Source organism: Eucalyptus grandis, chromosome 2, assembly GCF_016545825.1.
Source record: "Eucalyptus grandis isolate ANBG69807.140 chromosome 2, ASM1654582v1, whole genome shotgun sequence".
In the NCBI taxonomy this organism is placed as follows: Eukaryota; Viridiplantae; Streptophyta; class Magnoliopsida; order Myrtales; family Myrtaceae; genus Eucalyptus; species Eucalyptus grandis.
In genome coordinates this window covers 50,680,346-50,701,146 of record NC_052613.1, presented here as the reverse complement: position 1 = coordinate 50,701,146, position 20,801 = coordinate 50,680,346, and the positions used below count along the sequence as shown (strand labels likewise).

The 20,801-nt window shown below is 41.4% G+C and overlaps 3 protein-coding genes across 4 annotated transcripts; 2 read left to right on the top strand and 1 right to left on the bottom strand.

Moving 5' to 3' along the window:
• Window positions 1–1,565: 1,565 nt before the first annotated feature.
• On the bottom strand, window positions 1,566–7,575 carry LOC104433624. 2 transcript variants are annotated; one of them, XM_010046432.3, is made up of 9 exons: window positions 6,883–7,575; window positions 5,933–6,085; window positions 5,189–5,523; window positions 4,388–4,599; window positions 4,030–4,286; window positions 3,770–3,948; window positions 2,832–2,927; window positions 2,413–2,560; window positions 1,566–2,090 (listed from the first exon to the last, which is right to left on the bottom strand). In XM_010046432.3, the coding sequence occupies exons 1-7, from the start codon at window positions 7,097–7,099 to the stop codon at window positions 2,859–2,861; spliced, it is 1,422 nt and encodes a 473-aa protein (XP_010044734.2). In that variant the 5' UTR covers window positions 7,100–7,575; the 3' UTR covers window positions 1,566–2,090; window positions 2,413–2,560; window positions 2,832–2,858. The 2 variants fall into 2 exon arrangements, with proteins under 2 accessions (XP_010044734.2, XP_039160040.1); XM_039304106.1 differs by having other exon boundaries at window positions 1,566–2,063.
• Window positions 7,576–13,311: 5,736 nt separating this feature from the next.
• Window positions 13,312–16,643, top strand: LOC104433625 (origin of replication complex subunit 6). The gene is made up of 10 exons (XM_010046433.3): window positions 13,312–13,511; window positions 13,634–13,680; window positions 13,770–13,874; window positions 13,965–14,045; window positions 14,414–14,525; window positions 14,626–14,688; window positions 14,791–14,878; window positions 15,049–15,119; window positions 16,105–16,195; window positions 16,287–16,643. Exons 1-10 carry the CDS (start codon window positions 13,392–13,394, stop codon window positions 16,364–16,366), a joined length of 858 nt encoding a protein of 285 aa, XP_010044735.2. The 5' UTR covers window positions 13,312–13,391; the 3' UTR covers window positions 16,367–16,643.
• A 763-nt stretch (window positions 16,644–17,406) lies between these two features.
• On the top strand, window positions 17,407–19,915 carry LOC104433626 (sphinganine C4-monooxygenase 1). The gene is made up of 2 exons (XM_010046435.3): window positions 17,407–17,996; window positions 19,098–19,915. The coding sequence occupies exons 1-2, from the start codon at window positions 17,775–17,777 to the stop codon at window positions 19,650–19,652; spliced, it is 777 nt and encodes a 258-aa protein (XP_010044737.1). The 5' UTR covers window positions 17,407–17,774; the 3' UTR covers window positions 19,653–19,915.
• Window positions 19,916–20,801: the final 886 nt, after the last annotated feature.

The window sequence follows — 20,801 nt, the reverse complement described above, 5'->3', positions numbered from 1 at the left end:
CTTTTCGTCATCTATGTCAAAATAGTGGAGAACGAACCTCCCAAAATGTAGTAGAAATAGGGTGAGTTTGCAGAATCTGTGAATGCAGCACCCATGGTTTCATTTGATTCATTGTTCTGGGACCCAAGTCTGAACACATCGATCCGGGTTTGCAATTCCTCAATTCCAATTAAAAGCAAACTAGGTTTAACTCCTATGGGGTTTAACAGCAAACTCTGCCACAAGTGCAAATCCTCGAGTTATATTCCTTGATATCCGGACGTCTTTTTTTAGCATGGTTGTGATGCGGTAGCGACTGAATTGTTAAATAGCTATGGTTATCGATTGAATTGAATGTTACGTAGCGAGTTTGGAACTTTATGGGAGCATCTCCAGGGTAGCTAATGCTTTTCGCTTTTTCACCCTTCATTATACGAGATAACGATATCCAAGGTAGCTAATGCTTTTCGCTTTTTCACCCTTCATTATACAAGATAAAGATATCTTAAAATTTAGTTAGAGCAAAAGGTTCATTATCAAAAGTAGGCACGCATGATTTTTCGTGGATTCTTGTAAGAGCACTGTGGAATCCCCTTATGCTTCTGAAAAGAAAATTTTTCACTTGGATGAAAGCATGGAAGCTGGATCGGGAGAAATTGAATCGGAAAGTCTGCCCTATGAAGGTTGGTTTCCCAACCATAAATCTTGTGGTCCCCAAAGTTTCTATGCTGATTTACCAGATTTTAGGCGGGGTTGTTGAAGTTGAGTACGAATTCCTCTCTCCAATTTGTATACTGGCAAGATGATCGATTTCTTCAAATCCCTGAACAAGGCCTCTTGCCATTGGAGGGATGCTGCTTTGAGTATGGGAACGAAGGCTCGAATGCAATTGCGAATTCGGCCTTTATTCCTTTTCTTGCATTTGGTTAAGACATTTGAATTGGAATGGGATGCCTGTTCGATTCCTCTTGAAAAACGCATGTGATTACCTTCATCTCTCTCGTATGAACAATTTTGACAATTTCATTGTAGTATGTCCTTGGATCTCCACCTTGTCTTTTCTATCAGTATTGCGGATGTTATTCATTACATCCTGTTCCATTCATTCTGTTTCTGTCGGAAGTTGGCTAATCTAGTTTCATTAAGGACTAGAATCTGAAAAGAAATCCGTGCACTCTGCATGGGTCTTTGAGAAGCATGCTCATCTGCTTTGCCAGCTCACCTGCTTTGCCAGCACACCCTCGGCGACGACTCGGGCGCAAAGGAAAAAATGAAGTGAATTTTTTAATTCCGCTTACAACTGGTAATCAGACCATTTGATAGCCGCTCTGCATTATACTTTATCAAGCCTCTTCTCTCAACTCCTTGACCATGATTTTTCACCTGGATCGAGCGGTTCTCCCGCTTTTCATCGACATTTTCCTCTTTTCGATATGATGACATCTTTTCTTTCTATAGCAATTCCTTCCAGCCATATTTTGGCCAAAAAAACATATGTATTCTTCTAGTTATATGGTAAAAGTGGCTAAAAAGAGGAAGATCCTTCTTGCCCGTGAAGTTGAAAGAACTGCGGATCAAGAACCAGGGATCAAAACATATGCCAGCTGAAGTTCACTTCACGTAGAATATAAGCACAAACCTTGTCTCTCTGCCTTAACACAAAAAAAGAATGACAAAATTGACAATAGAAAGGCAACCTTATTGCCGTAAATTGGCCTTTTCACTGTTGCTTCCAAGAACATTATCGAGACAAGAAGCTGAATAAGTGAGAGACAAGAAGCTGAATTAAAATGAGCTTTTCCCTCTCCAGGAAATAGAAGAAAAAGTAAAAAGTCACCTGTTCGCTTCAAAGGGCAAACATTTCGTCTGATCAGCAAACTGAGTCTTACGACGATTCATACTAAACCCTCATTGAACAGGAGATTCATTCTCGAGTCACCTAGCCTTGCTCACTCTCAACGGCTTACATCCGGCAATCAATACATTTGAACTGAGCAAGCGAATGAGGTCCAATTATTTACTTCCTGTCTCAAAATCAACCGAGAGCACTTCATGTAGATCTGACTACATGGATCCAACAATTCCTGCAGAAACTGTTCAAGCATCACCACCTGCAGGCAAGAACAGATAGAGTAAACTTTGCTAGGAATCTTTACTTTCGTAACCCCATTCTACCCTTTTTTAACTCCTTCAATTTCTGTCATTCCATTGCATGTCCTTGCTTATTTTTTACGAGAGTTCACATAGACTAATTGTCTGAAAGTAATGCCAGCTATATCGAAAATGAACCAAGCTTAGCATCTGATTGGTGAAAGAGAGATAATTTCTGAATTACACAACTGACTAGGAAGCAAATCGACAGTGCTAAAAAATGCCAAAGTCGATGCAGATCCGGGAACTCCATGAACAATTACTGCGAAATCATAGACTCACCACACAAGATATTGAGATCCCTTGGTGAACCAACATATTGACTTTGAGATCAATTCCCAATTGATGATTCACTCTAGAATGATGAGTGTATCTTCATCCAACCACAAATTGAAAATAGAGCGATGAGCCAGGAAACATTTGGTGGAACCTGCCATTACGAACCAGACAGATTAACTCTTAAAACCCATGTTAAAACCCAGAACAGCTCTATTATAAGTAAGTATACTAATATAGGTCCAACACCAGTGTTTATTAAAGCAAATTCAACAACATAATTTTCTATTGCATTTCCAACAGAGTGCTAGGGTGGATGCATAATTCCGTGAAAATTTTCATTTCAAAGAAATTTCGGGAGCTTGACAAAGTCATATACTCTGCAAGTGGAAAGACAACGACAGGTTTGCATAAGTCAGATCTACCTTTCCAGGTAAAAACACCAGTGAAACTCAAGGTGATACTGGAAGAGGAAGCTCCCTGTGATGGAATAGCTTTACTAGCGCTCTGCGCTCACAATCCTGGAGAAAAGATATTCAGTAATAAGATTAAAGTAGTCCAATTTATTATGTGCACAAATTTAAATTGATACAATAGTCAGTATTTGCTGGTGGAACTTCGGGCTGATCATGCCATTACACAGGACAACTACGTTCCACAAAATTCGTCACCATCCTATACCTACCATCGACCCCTAAACACTGTATGCTTATTGATGCAACTAGAAAAGGAAGCGCTACACACGGACACGCTGCATATTGCCATTTATCTTTTTGTCACTATATGCAGCTAATTTTGTGAAGCAGAACCCAGAACAGTCACCGGAACCAGTGTACTGGTTACATCAACTCAACGATATCTGAGTGGTGCCCTAGAATGATTAAGACGGATTTAGGAAGTCACTATGGGCGTCAAATGAATTTAGTCTACCATATTGCCAGGCTTAAAAGGTTTCCCAGCCCCAGGAAGTGCTATACAGCTCCCACGTAGGCTCAAGAAGCCAAATATTTACAATTCTGGATGAAAGTGTCATTTATGAACAATAGAACCATGACTTCTTATTTCCTCAAGTCAGTGGGAGATCATGGAAGTAACCCGATTTCAGCTTGCGATGTTTTCCAACAGTAATGAACAGAAGCATTGCAGTTTTTCAGGTGTATCACAAGAAACCAATCATCTGATAAAGAAGGGATTTCGAGCTTGAATGACTGGTATTAGGGAAGAGGATGCACTGAATCAATCATATTGAATTACACGCTCAAAAAAAAAAAAGTATAATCTCGAATTGCTAGCCATATACTACTTCCAAGTACATAATGGCAACTCAGATAAATGCAGAGGAATAAGGGAAAATATGCATCACCTTGAACATATGTAAATAGAACTGCCTGTCAGGATTTAATCTCCTCAATTTGAGGTAAGTGTATGCAAAGCTTAGTTGATCACGTGATGTGAATCGATCGACCTCATTGAACCAAAGACATGAAAATAAGTTTGACATTGGTGTATGGGCCCGCACAATGAAGGAGCCTTCAGGCACATCTGTAGAGACAAAATTATTGTGAGAATCAAGGGAAATGGTGGATGCAAATGTCAAAAAGGGAAAATTGGAATTGCACGCACAACTAGGAAGAGGAGTATTTGGATCAGTGGGATCAAACTTGGTGAGGCCATCAGATTGGTAAAACAGAAACTGCTCATCAATGGCTGTGTGATTGTACTTGTTTAGACGTTTGTTTTGGAGAACTTCCTCCCAGACACAGTGACGATCATAGTGGTTTGAAATGGCATACTCTGACTTTGTTCGCCACAAGAAGTACTCGATGATAAGCATTGGATCAGTATTCAGACGCATTTTGCTGTCAAGCCATATTGAATACCTAGTAAAAAGAAAAAAGAAAATGCAATTTACAAGGTCGCAATTTAGAAGAACCCATAGATGCCTCCAGCAGAGAACGCTTGAATAAATAAACTATATTACCTGGAAGAAGGGAAGAGCCGATGAGATAGGAGTTTGGGCACTTTTCCAGTTCGACGCATGTCTTTGTATGGTAAGTTCTTGACGACAACTATTTTCCATAGCCCAATATGACCTGTATCATCAGGAGTATTCCCTTCTGATGACAGAGTTGATAGTGTCTCCTCATCCACAAACATAACAAAGCAGACATTTTTCTTGGAATACTCAGTCATCTGCAGTATATGTGTGTGGTACATAAGATCACTTGGAAGATAGCAAGCATCTTACATTTGCCTACATACTTTCTTTAAGAATCTCAGATAATTAAAATATGTGCTGCCAATAAAAAATATTGTCTAGGCATCCAAGTATCTATTTGCCTTAGACTTAGAGATCCAAAGTTTGCAAAACTCAGGCCCAAGACCTGAATGTATTTCACAATTCCTGGCAAACAGCGTGCAAAATATAAACGAATTTGCCAGAGCGGGAGATAGCAACTAGAATTCAAATGTTTCGTGGGAAAAGATCCCAAGTAATATTGTCAGATTACCGTCTGCAACACAAGAACTTCCACATTAGGTAGGACATTACATAAATTGAAGATGTTGGATGAGGAATTCTGCCTATGCCTCATTCAATCAATGTTAACATTTACTTAAGGGTAAACTTGAAGGAACACCACTGATCATTTAAATTTTGCAGATTCAGAAATCAACTTCAAACTTAGAGAACCACTAATTACAACAGAATGTCTTAACTAAAGTTGTTAATAAGTTCTGCTTTCTAGTATGTGGCAATAGAGAATCGATCAAGTATACGTACCCGCTTGGTTGTTGGCCGCCTCAGAAAATCAGAACTTCCGAAAATGCAAGAAGACACCACAACTTTACATGTATCCATATATATCCTGTCCTTTTCATCCAAATCGAATCCAGTGCTCGCTGGCCCCTTGACAAAACCACAATGAAGTTTTTGGCTTATTGCATGAAAGGAGTTCTCTCTTTCACCAAGGGTCTGATGTCCACCAAATCTAGGGAAGGAAAAACTATTTTCCTCCTTTTCAATGTAATCCAGTGAAAACTGCGTGAAATTCATGAAACTGCTGGGTTCAACTAGATTGTTGACTGACTCTGATAAAGTTACTTCACAAGGAAGATCTGAAATATCAACATAGAAAAGATGAAGGTATATAAACAGAGTACAGAATAAGCATGCGACAGGAAAATGAATAAGCATTGTTCGTCTTTGCACAGGTTTGAATACAGTGCAATATTTAAATGAAGGCAGCTAACAAGCATCAAATCAGACTTAAGCTTGAAAAGTTTTTAAAACACAATTTATGATGTCAACAAAGGTGCAAAAATTCCAAAGCTGCTAAGAGTGAATCTGTAGATATCAAAATGTATTTGCTTGAGTATCATCTGCTTTACTTAGAACAAGCAAGGGCACGGTTTAGTTTAATATGTCTGCTAACGCAAGACGACACGTCATGTCCATTACCTAATCATGTAAAGGCTGGACTAAGGCCTGAAATAGAGGATTAAGCTATGCAAGAAAATTACTTACGCCGCTTGCGATGCTTGCTTGTTGGTTTTTTCCCAACATCAGACCCTGTGTCTGCTTCTTTCACTGTGTCTGCTTCTTTCACCGTGTCTGCTCCTTTTACTGTGTCTGCTACTTTTACTCTATAGGCAGATGGAGTTCTGCCTTCCATCTTTCCTGCATTGCGTGTCGTACTAAAGTTAAGGAAGTAACATGGACAGGAAAACGAGAAAGCAACACCAAGCACCCACCCCCCTTTTGACCAGGAAGGTTATACGTAGTCTAATCAAATGCTGACAGATTATGACCATAGGGTGGAGGGGATCTTATTCAGCAATAGTGAAGAGTGAAGTCGATAAAGATGAGGTCTCTTGCAAGCTCTAGAAGCATAGCAAACGCGAACAACAGCGACTAAGGAAGACAATTTAAAGTACCTGTAGCAACGGCAAGAGGAGTTTCACTATAAAATGCAAAGAAGCCGCCTCGTGAAACTACTTTTCGAAACACATCAACCATGAAAAGTCTCTCCAGTGGAAAGCCCACTGAATGGAGAAGAAACATTGTTATATTGGTCTGAATACGATGGAAAGGACAAGAGTTGGAAAACGAGAATGTATGAATCACAACATTCACGAACCCCTTGTTGCTACAAACTAAATCCACTCCTTTCGACCAAAAAAAAAAAAAAAAAACTAAATCCACTCCTCCCCCATGCCCCGAAGAGAAAAAGGAAAACCCAACATCAAAACTAACAAAAAGAAAGAAAGAAGGAGCATGCCATATGTTCTATGCACTTAAAACGCCATAAGCACAATCGTTCGTCTGCCTAGCTTGGTGCTCGAGCAATGGCAAAGCTCTGAAGCTAAAACAGCTACAACCAAAACAATGCGTCAACCAACACGGATTCCGCAGACGAAATGGAGTTACGCGACGTTCCTCGCGATCAGAAAAAACTCCGGGCGCAAATGCCTCACCGTGCAGGAACATGTTCAGGCCGAAAGCCACGAGGCAAAACAGGAAAATAGCGGCCAGCAGAGACGCCAAGCGCGAGAATCTCAGCTTATAACTCCTCCGCCCCCGGCGAGCGGCCCGGAGCCGATCCCGGCCCCGCCTCAACGAACGCAGGAACGCGCCGATCCAACCCCTCCTCTCGACGACGAACATCTCGTCGCCGCGCTTATCCAGCCCCATCTTCGCCAAAACCCCTCCCCGTATCGCGACGCCGAACTATCTCTTTCCCTATCCCTTCCCCCTCGCGGTTCCGGCAATCGCGCGAACTCCTCCCTTCGGCTAAACAGCTAGCGAGCTCGCTCGTCGCCGTCCCCGCTCGCGGCCATATCGTCCCTGACCTGCGCCGCCGCGTCGGGCATCGGAATTCGGCAACGGGCCTCGGCCCCCTTGGGATTGGCCGCGGAGTGCGGAGCTCCTGTCCAGCTGAACTCGCGCGAATGCAGATTGAAGAAGGCGGAATCGACGGCGTCCGACTCGATCGTGCGATTCCCCGGTTTGTCGGCGACGAGGCTAAGGCCCGAGCTTGATAGATCTGGCGGGCGGACCGAGCACGTTCCCGAGCGGGAAAAGGCGATTTGGGATCCGAACCGGTTCGGTTTCCTTTTCCTTTTCCTTTTCCTTTTCTTTTTGGATTTTGTACTTCCTATCGGATTCAGTTGGGTTTCCTTCCTCGCTGTTTTTGGCAACTGAAGTGAAGTGCTAAAATCTGATCTGAGGGGGGAGCATTCAGCGATGTACATTTTTTTCCCTCTTTTGCAAACGCGGTTACGTACTTTGGAATATATGCGATTTAAACGCCCGGTAAAAACAAAAGTTCAATTATGATACAATAGATCATAATCTTGTACATCCAAACTAGACCACCTTAAAAATTAATTCAATTTCAAGTTTTGTTAGAACCGATCCAATTCACGATTTCAAGTAAAGATTCGTTTGAGAATCGAAACGATTTTGGAAACGGTTCCATAAAGCCCAAGACCCTAATTTTTCTCTCGGCATCCTTTTGTTGCTTTCTTTTTGGTTTTTTTTTTCCTTCTATTCTTTCCAACTTCATTCAAACACCTGAACTCCCTGAACTCTCTATCTCTTGCTCATGACTCACCTTCCTTTCCACTAGCTCATGGCTCATCCTCACTTGTTCAAGCCTTGCAAGCCTCGCCCTTGTTTGTCTTTTACTTTGATTCATGTTGTTACTCGTGTTATTTTACAATAAAAAAAGTTAAATCAACAATAAAATAAATAAAAGAAAAACGAGTTCTCTGCAAATCCTAAACCAAATCAAAAAAGCAAGAAAGGTTGTAAGGTCAGTTTTAAAATAAACACGATAAACTTTAGATTCCAAAAACCGAAAACTAAATCTATAGATCTAGAACTTACCCAATTTGAAACTAATCACTCCATAATAAATTGGATCTATAATGATATGGTTTGAGACCAATAACTAAGCCACGGATTGTCATCTCAAAATTAAACATTCCATGTATTTTATCTTTATCTCTATGCTCTCAAATGGAATTCTCTTCCAATGCAATGGATACAAACACCCTTTCACCCACATACATTTGCCATCGTCGAATCAATTTCTCCCCCTATACTCCAATTCGAAGTCCTTCGCAAAGGGCCTCACTGCATGAGAAAATATTGGATACACTAGAGAGATCAACTCAGCAAATTACCAGTCCATTCATTCATTGGACAACATGAGCCGCATCTAGCCCAACTTACGTTAATTTTCCTCTCTCCTCTCTATTCCTTTTACCTCGCCGTCTTGGTCGATCATCTTATCTCTTTAGCCCTTTTTTTTTCTCCTTTTGCATCTTCCATGGCTAGACCTCAAACCCGAGCCCGAGCCCGAGGATCATGCTTGCTTTGGCCATGGAACTCAACCTCGAACCCAGAGCTTGGGGTAGCCTTAACCGCTTGAGTTTCGACCTTGGCCTCAAGCTCGTGGCAATGGCCACTTGAGCACGAGGTCACAACCATGGTTGCCATATCTTGAGCTTATAGCCATGGCCGCTTGAGCTTTGACATCTTGCTACCACAGTGTCGCTTGAGCTCAAGCTTGTGGAAGCCATGGCCGTTGGAGCTTTGGGGCGTGTGTCTATGGATGCTCCAAGGAAAAGAACAAGAGGAAAAAGCAAGCGAGAGAGAGAAGAAAGGAAAAGGTGATGGGGAGAGAGAGGACAGAGAAAAATTAATGTCGGGTGGGTCCTACACGACTGGACTAGTAATTTGCTAAGTTGGCCTCCCTAGTGTGCCTATTATTTTCCTATCACCGCATTTTGCATCTACCTTCACACATCAATTTGGAGATGATTAAAAGAAGTCCTGAATACCAAAGGTTGACATGGGAAGACACTTAAATACCAAAAGTTATAAAAGTTATATCTAAGTACAAAAATTTGAGTTAATTGGATCAGTCAAGTACTAATGACAAGAAAATCCAAGCAAAATACATATGTTGTGTTTTTTCGACTAATAAGTGCAAAATGACATCATTTTGCACGCTAATGTGACTAAACAAGTATAAAAACGACATCATTTTGCTAACATGGCTAGATAAATAATATATATTAATTAAATAAAATTTTTATTTATATATAACAAAGTGGAATAAGATAAAGATCGCAAACGGTTGAGGGCTTAGGCCTCGCCGCCACCGCCTCCTCCTTCTCGTCACTGGGAAGGGCCGGCGACGGTGGGGAGAGGGTGGCCGAGGTTGTCGGGCCTTGGCTAGAGGCCAACGACCTTGGCCGACTGGTGGCAAGCCAATGAAACCTCGCTCAGACCTGAGGCAAGGGTCGTGGCCCTCCTCTAGATTAAGTGAGGGTCATCGATCTATGCATTCATAATGTTCATTGTTTCATACAACTCTCCAATGAGCTATATAGGCAAATAATATTAATAAAAAATTGTAATGTAGGATTTTCGATTGAGTTCGTCCAACTTAACACTCAAGTGTCCTATTTTTTTAAAAAAATTATACTTAAATGTCACTTTCTTGACCTTTAGCACTTTGGCTGTTTTTTTGCCTAATTGGAAGCGAGCCTCATTTTGATTTTCTCGAACAGTGTTATTGCATCTCGATAATGTCTACTCAAAAGCTAATTTTGACGGCGCTATCTTTCCAAGGTGTCGAGGCACCATTTATCCAAAAAATATACAGATTAGTGTGTTTTTTTTAATATAGCTAGAATTAGGTGCTTAGACACAATGAAAAATAGAGTAAGAATAAGAGAGAGAATTCAAGACGGAATATTTCCTTTGGTTCGTTCTTAAACTAGGTTACATTCAGCAGAAAATTTCATTATAACTAGCGCATCGCATATTTTAGTGACAACCCTTAATTATGAAAGAAAAATATTATATATTCTTAATAGCTATTCATGTGTCTAAGCTTTATTTACCAATAAAACATGAGCCTTAGGGTGCTACCCTACGACCCTTGCTAGGTCGGCTTCCAAACCACTCACCTATGCCTTCCTATTGATAGGGGTATGAATCACATCTTGATAAATATTGCTTATAAGTTCAATCTACTGTCTTTGCAACCAACTTTAGTTCGAGGGGTGTGTTAAATATATATGGAGAGTGATTATAAAAATTATCTAGAATATTGTAAGTTTACATATAGGCCAACGATTCAGCTCAAAAAATGGCCATGCCATGCCCTAATCCCTCGTTGGGAACCGAATTTGTTTTTTGGCCTGGCCGTAGGCAACGCCCAACTTGATTTTTATATGTTGTGGTCTAGATGGGGCCTTTTAGGGACTTGCCAAGGTCTGAGTTAGGTGACCTTCGTGGCTACGTTGATACCATGGCTATAAAATAGCAGCTTTCGTTGTCTTAAACACAAGAGGACAAGACTGCTGCGACAATTATAGCTTTGTTATAAAAACCATAGCTTTGAAAAAGAGGTCTCGGCTTTCGTAAATGTCTGAGGGACTCCTCACGGTTACAGTACCATAAAAGCTACAATAACTCATAGAAATTTACAGAATATTGCTTCCTTCTTTTGCTTTTATTAAGGCCATTACTTTTGGACATGTATCGCTGACCACACTAGCTATGGCATCTCACGGCAATACCATATCAAAGCAAAACACAGCCACAGCCCGACTACATCTACACCAAACAGATTAGTTGCTTTATCCTCACCTTTATTCAATACTCATTTGAGCAAAAAAAAAAAAATTCGCAAATTAATTTGCTGAACTTTCGCACATTAGTTTGTTGAAAATGATCAACCAACGAAAAATCATGTTCGGTTGAAGAAAATATGCACATTTAAAGTTAGGAAAGTGATTCTCTAACTTAAAAAGGAAAAAAATATTTTTTTAGTATTTGGTTTTATCGTAAAATATTTCCTGGATCAAGCACACTTGTTTTCACCATGGAAAATGTAAGGAAGTGACCTTTTCTTGGTCAAAAGTTTTAAATATTATTCAAATTTCAGAAATTAGCACAGGCCTGTATTTGATTACATGAGAGTTTTGGGAGTTTTTTTTTTTTTTTTTTTTTTTGGTAAGGAGAGTTTTGGGAGTTTCTAAAGGGAAAACACCACAAAAAATTCTAAACTTTGCCTAGAATGACAAATTTACCCCAAATATTTTTTTGTAACATGAAAAATCAAAAATTTTGCAAACCGTGACATATTTACCCCACCAAGAACATTTTTTCTTATTTTTTATGCTTTTTTTTTTCCTTCTTCTCTCTTCCCTCAATCGGCCATGACAGAGGGAAGTCGGAGTCGGCGAGGTCGCCCTCACCTGACTCCGACATCCCTTCGCCATGGTCGGCGGAGGGCGAGGGTCGCTCTCGCCTGACTTCGACTTTCCTCCGCCATGGCCAGCAAAGGGCGAGAGAAGAAGAAGAAAAAAAAGAAAAAGAAAAAACAAATTTAAAAAGTAAAAGATCAAAATATTCTATAGTTTAGGGTAAATGTGTTACACGAGATAGAAGTTCGGGGTTTTTTATGTTACAATTTTTTTTTTTAGGGTAAATGTGTCATGGTTGGCAAAATTTAAGGTTTTTCATGTCACAAAAAAAGTTTTGAATAAATTTGTCACTTTGAACAAAGTTTAGAGTTTTTTGTGGTCTTTTCTTTTGGAAAAAAAAAGGCCAAAATTGGAGAATCATATAATTTATCAAGCTTTAACATGTTGTATATTTTTCTATTTCCGTAGTTATACAATTTTACAACAAAGAAATTTTAATTTTTCATTAATCAAATATGATTGCGAGCTTTCGCTAGTAGTCTTTTACAGAAACTTAGGATCCGTTTGGTAATGCTTCTATTATGGGGAGCAATTTCATTTCATAAATAATCCTTTTCAATTTATATTCCCCAAAACAATTTCTCAATAAAAGAATGTGCTTTGTAACTATACAAATTTTATATTATCATAATGTAAAAAGAATAAGAACGTGTTTGATATGATTCGCAATATTTTTGTAATGTAGAATTTCTTTTAATTTTTATTTCATATTCTTTCTTATTGTTGTCGATTCTTCCGCCGTTGATGGCGTTGGCCACGGTGGTCAATGGCGATGGGCAGCGGGTGGTGTCATCGGTAGCGACGATTGGCGGTGGGTGGTGGCGGTCGATGACCATCGTCATCGACAGTCGTTGGTGGAGGTAGCGGGTAGCGGTAGAAGGGGGTGGCAGCAGACAAAGAAGAAGAAAATAAGAAAATAAAAGAAAAAATAACTTATTTTTATAAATTCTTCTTGAGAATAAGAAACACTTTTTTCTACTTTTTATTTATTTTTTCAAATTTATTTCCTCGGCCACTTTTCTATTTCGGGTAATAAAAAAATTAATTGATGCTACAAAATAGATTTTTGTTATTTTTTGATTTCAAAGAACCAAAGAACATAAATTAGGAGAAACAAAAATGTTACCTGATATGACCTTAGTTTCTCTGTTCCTGTGCATTTAATTTAATTTCATGTGAAATTGGACATTTCAATTGCCCATTTAATTTTCTATCTCTTCCCACACATCAATCATTCAATTTTGTTCCTCTTACGTTAGTCATTAATTAAAATAATTTCCGTGGACGGTCACCATTACGAAAAATCCAGAAAAGGGAAAAATTTAAAATCAAACAAGTCCCATTTTTTTTTTCTCTCCCCTTTTTTTTTGGGGCCGTAACAGATTCGTTTCTCTGGCGCCACTCCAGTTTAGTTCCCGGGGAAAAACCTATTTTACGCGCCAACCGTTCGAAACAAAAAAAGGAAAAAAACACACACACAAAAAAGAAAATTAATTTAAAAAAGGAATGAAGAAAGAGGGAAATCTCGAACAGCAGCGCGAACGAAAAATCACCAGCTTCCGTTCCCGCCATTTTCAGAAGCGAATTAATCTACCCTCCCTCCTTCCCTCCATCTTCTCCAGTCGCGACGCCTCGACCGCAGCCCCTCGCTCTCGCTCTCGTCTCGAAAGGGAGGAGGAACCGCCGTCGCCGGAATGGACCTCTCCGAGATCGCCAGGAAGCTCGGCCTGTCGGAGCCCAAGCACCTCCTCCGCAAGGCGGCCGAGCTCCGCCGCCTCTGCGACGTCCAGTTCGATTCCTCCATCATCGGCGTGGTATCCTCCCCTCTCCTTTTTTTTTTCCCCTCCTCCTCCTTCTCCTCGCGCGGCGGCGGAAGTTCGGGTGCGCGTTCGTTTGCGGTCGGATTTCTGAGATTCGATTCTTTTGTTTCTCGTAGGGAGAGGGCTGCAAGGCCGTGATCTGCTTGGAAATCGCCGCGAACAGGTTGCTCGGACTCTCCTTTTTTGGGTCGATCTTCGATTCCGGCTTCTAAGTGATCGGTCGTGTTGATAGGATGTTATGGAATTCTACAGATTGCAGGTGATATTCGATAGGCAGGCCGCGGTGAAGCTGAGCGGATTGTCGGAGAAAGCTTACAATAGATCGTTCATTTCAATGCAGAACGGACTGGGGCTCAAGTGAGTAGCGCTTCGTTCTCCTTGGGAGCTGATTTTAGCTAGCGTGATCTGTTCAGAATTTGAATCGGCACCGATGCATTGGTGTTACAGGAATACGTTGGATATCAGAGAGCTCGCGATTCAGTTCGGTTGCGTCAGGCTGATTCCGCTCGTGAAGAAGGGCCTGTCTCTGTAAGTCTCGGTTTCCTTTCCGATCATATTAGTCCTATATAGGTTGCGAGGCTCGGTCATCTTGTCGTTGCTCTTGATTGGCTCTAGAGACTTGTTGATTTTTCATTACCAAATGTGTGCTGGATTGCCCGCGAGAGGTTTACATGTGTATTGCTGCAGAAAAGCCATCCTTGTTCATTTTTCACTCGGCATTACACTGATTATATATGATGTAGAAAGATTCGCCGTGTGATTTCTCCAGTGCTCAGCAATCATGAGTTGCCGTGTTTTAACGAGCCCCGACTTTGATTTAGTAGGATTATCAATTTCTTTGGCCTCAAATGATCTTTTGTGACTTGAGATGTAATCATGATGTCCGTCTTTACCAGATACAAGGACAGGTTCCTCACATCATTGCCCGCTTCAAGAAGGGCAACTGCTGATTTCACTCGACCTGTATTTGTTGCTGTAGCATTCTACTTATGTGCGAAGAAACAGAAGGTATTTTTCACTATGATCTTCTGAATAGCTACTACCTTTTGTTGTGTAATGGGCTATTACATCTTAAACATTCCAGTGAAAGATTAAATTGATTTTGCAGCTCAAGGTAGACAAGATCAAGTTGATTGAACTTTGTGGGACATCGGAAACTGAGTTCGCTTCTGTAAGATAGCTTCATTCTTGCTATGCCTTGCCCTCCAGAACAATCTAATGGCACCTGTGTTTTGCTATTATGACATATGGTGACGCTCAGCTGCTCTTTCAGGTCGCCAATTCAATGAAGGATCTATGCCATGACACTTTTGGTGTCACAAAGGAAAAGAAAGATCCACGAGAGGTCAAAGGAAACCGAGGTGAATAATATGACAGCTCAACATTCTTAAAACACTCCATTTTTTTTGTACCCATATCCACTCCTGCCTATAATTACCTGGTCTGAAGAACTATAACGTTCTTGTTGATTAGTTTTTGACTGTATCATAGTTTGGGAGCCTTTCCTGATCAACTATCATTTGGCATCTAGATCTTCTTGACGTAGTACCTGAAAAGAGGCAACTGGAGGATGGTGGGCATCTATCCGATGAAGGACCAGAGGTATGATATAGGCATACCTTTTCGTTTTGTTTCGTGGGAGATTTCTTTATGGTTTCGGAATTCAGATGAGTGTATGGATTATGACCGTTTCAGCCATTGCTCCTTTATGCTCAATCTTTTGTAGTGTTGGTATTTAATCTTATCCAATTCAGGCCAAAGGAAAAACCTCATTAAAACACGATTGCACATTTGTTTGCATGTTGGAGGACCGACTTCTACATCATTTCAATCTCAAGGCTGCATCGAAAAGTCATATCACTTAGAGTTCTTTAATTCGCTTGTGCAAGATTTTGCACCAGCATTTTCCACGTGCAAAGCTAATATGTGTAAGGAGAGAGGTTCACCGAAGCAACTACCAGTTCTTAAAATCTTCTAGCACATGTGGCTTTCCAGTCAATATATTTTCGCCTATGGACTTCAAGCGATGGAGAGTCACTTTTGATTGAGTCATGTCTGTCAAGTTAAATTGAGAAGAGTTCTGTAAACCGTTTTAGCCATTTCAATGTGTAGATTTATGATGGTCCATAAGCTTTAGCACGTAGGACTCATTGATGTATCATAGGGACATGAAACATCCCCAACTAACTCTATACCAGTCTAAAATTTGCCGACCTACATCGAGGTCACCAACTCTACATGAGATGAACCTCCGTTATTTGCTAATACTTGCTTTTTGTTCACATGTGCTCCTCTGGTTTTGATTTCAAACGAAAGCGAATCTCTGTTGCAATGAAAAAGTGAAACCTCTAAGTACCCTGTAGGTGTGTTCACAGCAATCCCTGCTTCCATAGCAAGAAAGTGGCTGAAGGGAAATCTTCCATTACAGATATTAGCGTTCAATGCTTGATGTTATACTTGTTGCTAAGTGATAAGAACTCTGGAATTTAGCTGATCAAAATTCATGCCGACATTCAAAGTGCATATAGGAAGCTGAGTTGACACATGAGTTTGCTAACTATATGTATTATGTGCGCCTTTTGTTCAGTCTTCATGCTACCAGAAGCGCAAGAAGATGGAGAAGCGGGATTACGAGCAGTGGAAATCCTCCGTCCTTGCATCTAATGAAAAGAGCGAAGGTTTAGCGAATCATCTTTTAGCTTCCCCTTCCCGTGCCCCCAGAAAATGTTAGGCTGTCTTATCTGATCATATCTCTAATTTTCTTCTTAGTTTCATGCAAGCGGACCAAACAAGCGCAAATCAACTTTGTCAAAAAGGTTCCGGAAGCCCAAGAACTGGATGCAACATGAGGATCATACAAGCACTTTTGGATTTCTGTCAACGACTCTTGCCAGTAATGCTAAAATGATCAGTTGCATGAGCTGGAACGACCGCCTATGAAACTCCGGCAAACGGAAGGTTCTCAATTGCAAAGCGGTTCATTATACAGAAAAATCATAGTTTGCTCAATCAGTAATCAAATCTTGTATAAAAATAGGAAACATGTGCACTGCTTTCTCACTCTCTATCAGAGAATTCTCGGATGCTTGAGGGGTGAAAATACTGAATAACTCGGTCGTTCGGTCTTATGAGATTAGTTGTCTCGGATCTATAGGATCTTCACATACACGTGGGCAAATTGCTCATAAGTGAAGCTACCACAAAAAAGAAAAAAGAAAAAAAAAGGCAGATTAATCACGGAATGAAGAGAAGAGTCTCTCTAAATAGAGAGAGAGAGAGAGAGGGAAGATTGAATAACCAGTCACTGAAAACACCGGTTTTGAAGCAAATAAAGAGAACACCACGAGTTCAATGCGTGGCTGGACGTGCCTCTCTAGCCAATGATTATTGATTGGTTGGCCGTCAGAAGAGAGAGAAAAAGGGGGGAAATCCTCTGCGCTCCGCGAAAGCGCCTCCACGTGCGCTCGACGACTCGGCCAACGACAGCGCCTTTCGCTCCCCCCTCGTGTTGGGCTCCGCCCACGCGCAGGCGAGCGCCACGCGCTTGACTGTCGTCGTTTTTGACCCCGACCAAGTGGACGACGACCCGATACCCCCTGAAACACAAAAACCGCGACGCGACCGGCGATATTTCTGGGAGCGCAACGCCCCCCCCGCAGGCCCCACCACCAGTTGCCAACAATAGGTCAACCCGGGCTGCCCCCTCGCCATTCCCCCTCGCGAAAGAACCGCCGTCCGTTGAGTACGGCCCTCCTGGGATCGAGCCGACTGAAGAAGCCCACGTGGCGAGACGAATACCGGAAAAGTAAACCTGCCCGCACGCAGCGGGCCCCGGCCCTCCTCCGGGTTCTGGAACAAGAGGATAGTTTGATTTTTCTTCCGTCTCTATCGTCAACAACGCCCTGCCCCGCCCCGGCCCCTCTCTCTCTCTCTTTCCCATCGCGACGAATCTTCGTCGTCGCGAGCCCTAATTTCCTTTGTTTTGACCTAATCGCTTCTCTCTCTCTCTTTCTCTGTGTTCTTCGTTTGATTTTATTCGGGAGGGAAGGGAGGTTTTTTCAGTCGAGCTCGAGGACGCAGGTGGTTCGGCGGGGGAAGAGGCGACATTAGCCGTCCGTGTTGTTTCGAAAGGCCCGGGGCGGTTCTCGTCTCATGCGATCTCTGTGATTTCAGCGTTCACCTCGTGATTTTATAATTTCGGTGGGGGGGCCTTTTTTCTATTGTTTTTTCCTTAAAAAGAGAAAAAAAAATTTGAACATGGCCTTCGGTATGTCGGACGAGATGCTGGGGACGTTCGCTCCGATCGTGGTGTATTGGGTGTATTCCGGGATATACATCTCCCTGGGATCGTTCGAGAATTACCGGCTGCACTCGAAGAAGGACGAGGACAACAAGAATTTGGTGTCCAAAGCGACGGTGGTCAAGGGGGTCCTCCTCCAACAGGCGGTTCAGGCTGTCGTCGCCATCCTCTTGTTCACGGTGCGTGGTTTCTTTCCAGGGAATTCGCCATTTTGGGGAATTCGTTGGTCGGTCGCCCGCAGCGATTGGTTTCATTTGATTGATTTGATTGCGACTTTTTTTTTTTTTTTTTAATTAGCTTGAGGTGTTTTAATTAGAGAATTTTCATGGACGAGTCTGGTCGTGTCGCCTGCTTTTTCTGTTCTTGATTGTGCTGTCGGCATGTGCCGCCTCTAGACCCTGAGAGGTTGTGCATATGTTTGCCTGTCGCCTTGTGAATCTTTTGGTTTTTTTTAAGATTAGAAATCTGCGGAGGTACGTTAGGCTTGGGAAGTATTGGTCTTGGCTAAATCTGGTGGATGATGTTTACTTTTGGATTGTCCTTTCCTCTGCGAGCCGTTAATCATGTGTTCTTCAATTTTCCTTATTGGGTTGTGAATGGTTGGTCTGTGCTTTGTCGCCTATAAGCAAAATCTGGTAGCTCAACGAAGTTAAGATGATGGGAAATGACTTGTTTATGGGGGTAATCTGTTTTGATCATGCTTGATACCGATAAAAAGAATCTGCGATGAAACGCCTTGTCCTTTCCACTTCCTCTTGACCTGCCTACGTGTGAACGTAATAAATGGTCTGAGACTTTGTTTCTTTTAACGTGATTGAGAAAGAAAGTTATTTTTATAATTGGGTGTCAGATTTCCATCAACGAGAAAGCTGTAAAGTGCAGCTTGTTGCTGCAGGCAATGGATTAATCATGAATTTATGCATGACTAGTGTAGTGCAAATCTCATGTTCTTGTCATTGCCCTGAATGGCAGGGCTCATGCCATTTTGTAGGTCGCTTCTGGTTATTGGAGTCCAACATGATGCATGGAAAAGGGTGTAAATCCCCTTTCTGTGGAGATATCAGTTAATTGGCTATTCTCAATTTCCCGTGTGAATTGAATTCTGATTCTAAGATGGAATGGGCACATTTTAGTTCCAACGCAAGTTATGTAGTTTGTTCTCCCAGTTCTGTGCTCAATTTATTTGATCTGTTTATGGTTCATAAGATGTTCACTTCATTATAAAAACATGTCCATATTTTCAATAGTATCTGATTGTCTTGTCATTTTGAGACGTGTAGGTTACTGCAGATGATGCTGGGGCTTCTGCAGGCTCGAACAATTCCGTTATTGTATTAGCAAGTCAATTTATCACTGCAATGGTGGTATTGGATACTTGGCAATACTTCATGCATAGATATATGCACCATAACAAGTTTCTATATAAGCACATCCATTCTCAACATCACCGGCTTGTTGTGCCTTATGCCTTTGGCGCTCTCTACAACCATCCTTTGGAGGGTCTTCTTCTAGACACAATCGGGGGTGCATTGTCTTTCCTCTTGTCTGGGATGAGCCCTCGAGCATCCATTTTCTTCTTCTCTTTCGCAACCATAAAAACTGTTGACGACCACTGTGGTTTGTGGCTTCCTGGGAATCTCTTCCATGTTTTCTTCAAGAACAACACAGCTTATCATGATGTCCACCACCAACTATATGGTAACAAGTACAACTTCTCTCAGCCATTTTTCGTCATGTGGGATAGAATTCTTGGCACCTATATGCCATACACATTAGAGAAGAGAAAAGGCGGTGGCTTTGAGGCGCGGCCGACTAGGGAGTACAAAGAAATTTGAATTTTCCCTAATCTGAGCGTTTTGATTTGTAATGAGTTTTTCCATGTTTTCTGCCCCTTTGGTGCCACTCTTCCGATATAGTTGGTGTATATATACTGCTGTGAGCTGTATCTTCCGTCTTACTATTCTACTACTGTATTATTTTTATTTTGGATAATGGAAATATTATGGAAATCTTGAGATCCCTTTGCTTTGGTTGGCTGTCCTAAGTTGTATGTGGGGTAAGTAAAAAAGAATTGGCTGCCTTATTGGTACCATTATGACTCTCTCTCTCTCGCTATCTCTCTCTCAATTTGTATCTATTTCTTTAATCTTCTCTCGACCCTCATGCTGAAAGAAGAATGGACATTGGAGATGTCTAAGGGGAAGGTATTTAACTAGCGATTTCCATTCCTAAGGAATAGGAGGAGCACGTAGCGCGTGGGACTCTCTGCCGCACTCCAGAACCTGTATGTCCTCCATTTGAACCTTTCTTGCAAAACTGGCAACCTCTCTTAAGAAATTGAGATCTGGAACGTCCTTTTGTCGACAGAGCTATTCATCTTGACAGATTAAATTACAGGTGATGAAGATGCAGATCGTGCCAATATCCTGCTGTTTTGAGTGGAATAGGTCGTTTGATTTAGCTGTGATCGTGTTTTTTATGAATCTAATTTTAGATACTTTTGGCATTTCTTCGTAGAAAATCCATCGCTGATTCAATCCATTTTGCCTTGGCATCACATTATCTCCAACCTTTCAGGAGGAACCATTCCTAATCTTGCTGGAATCACATTTACCTCAGTAAATTGTCTTGTCCTTGAACCATATATGAGCATCTTTGACATTGTGTCCGAAACTGTGAATCTTATGTGATCATATTTCACCTTGTGTTCTAAATCGCCAACCCTATCCCCAAATTAACAAATGACGGAAAATGATTTCACTCGGGGGGACTCGTAAGTTCATGTCTCTTGTGACTGTATCATTGTCACTAATGGCTAATAAGGGTAGGCATGTAGTACTCTAACCTTGAAATCGATGCGGTAGAATAAATTGCCCAAAAAATACAAAGATTCATAATACCCGGGTAAAACACACCCACGTATGCTTGTCAATGTATGAATACTCCAGATGACAACTAGATAGGGCTGAAAGAGGACGAAAGAA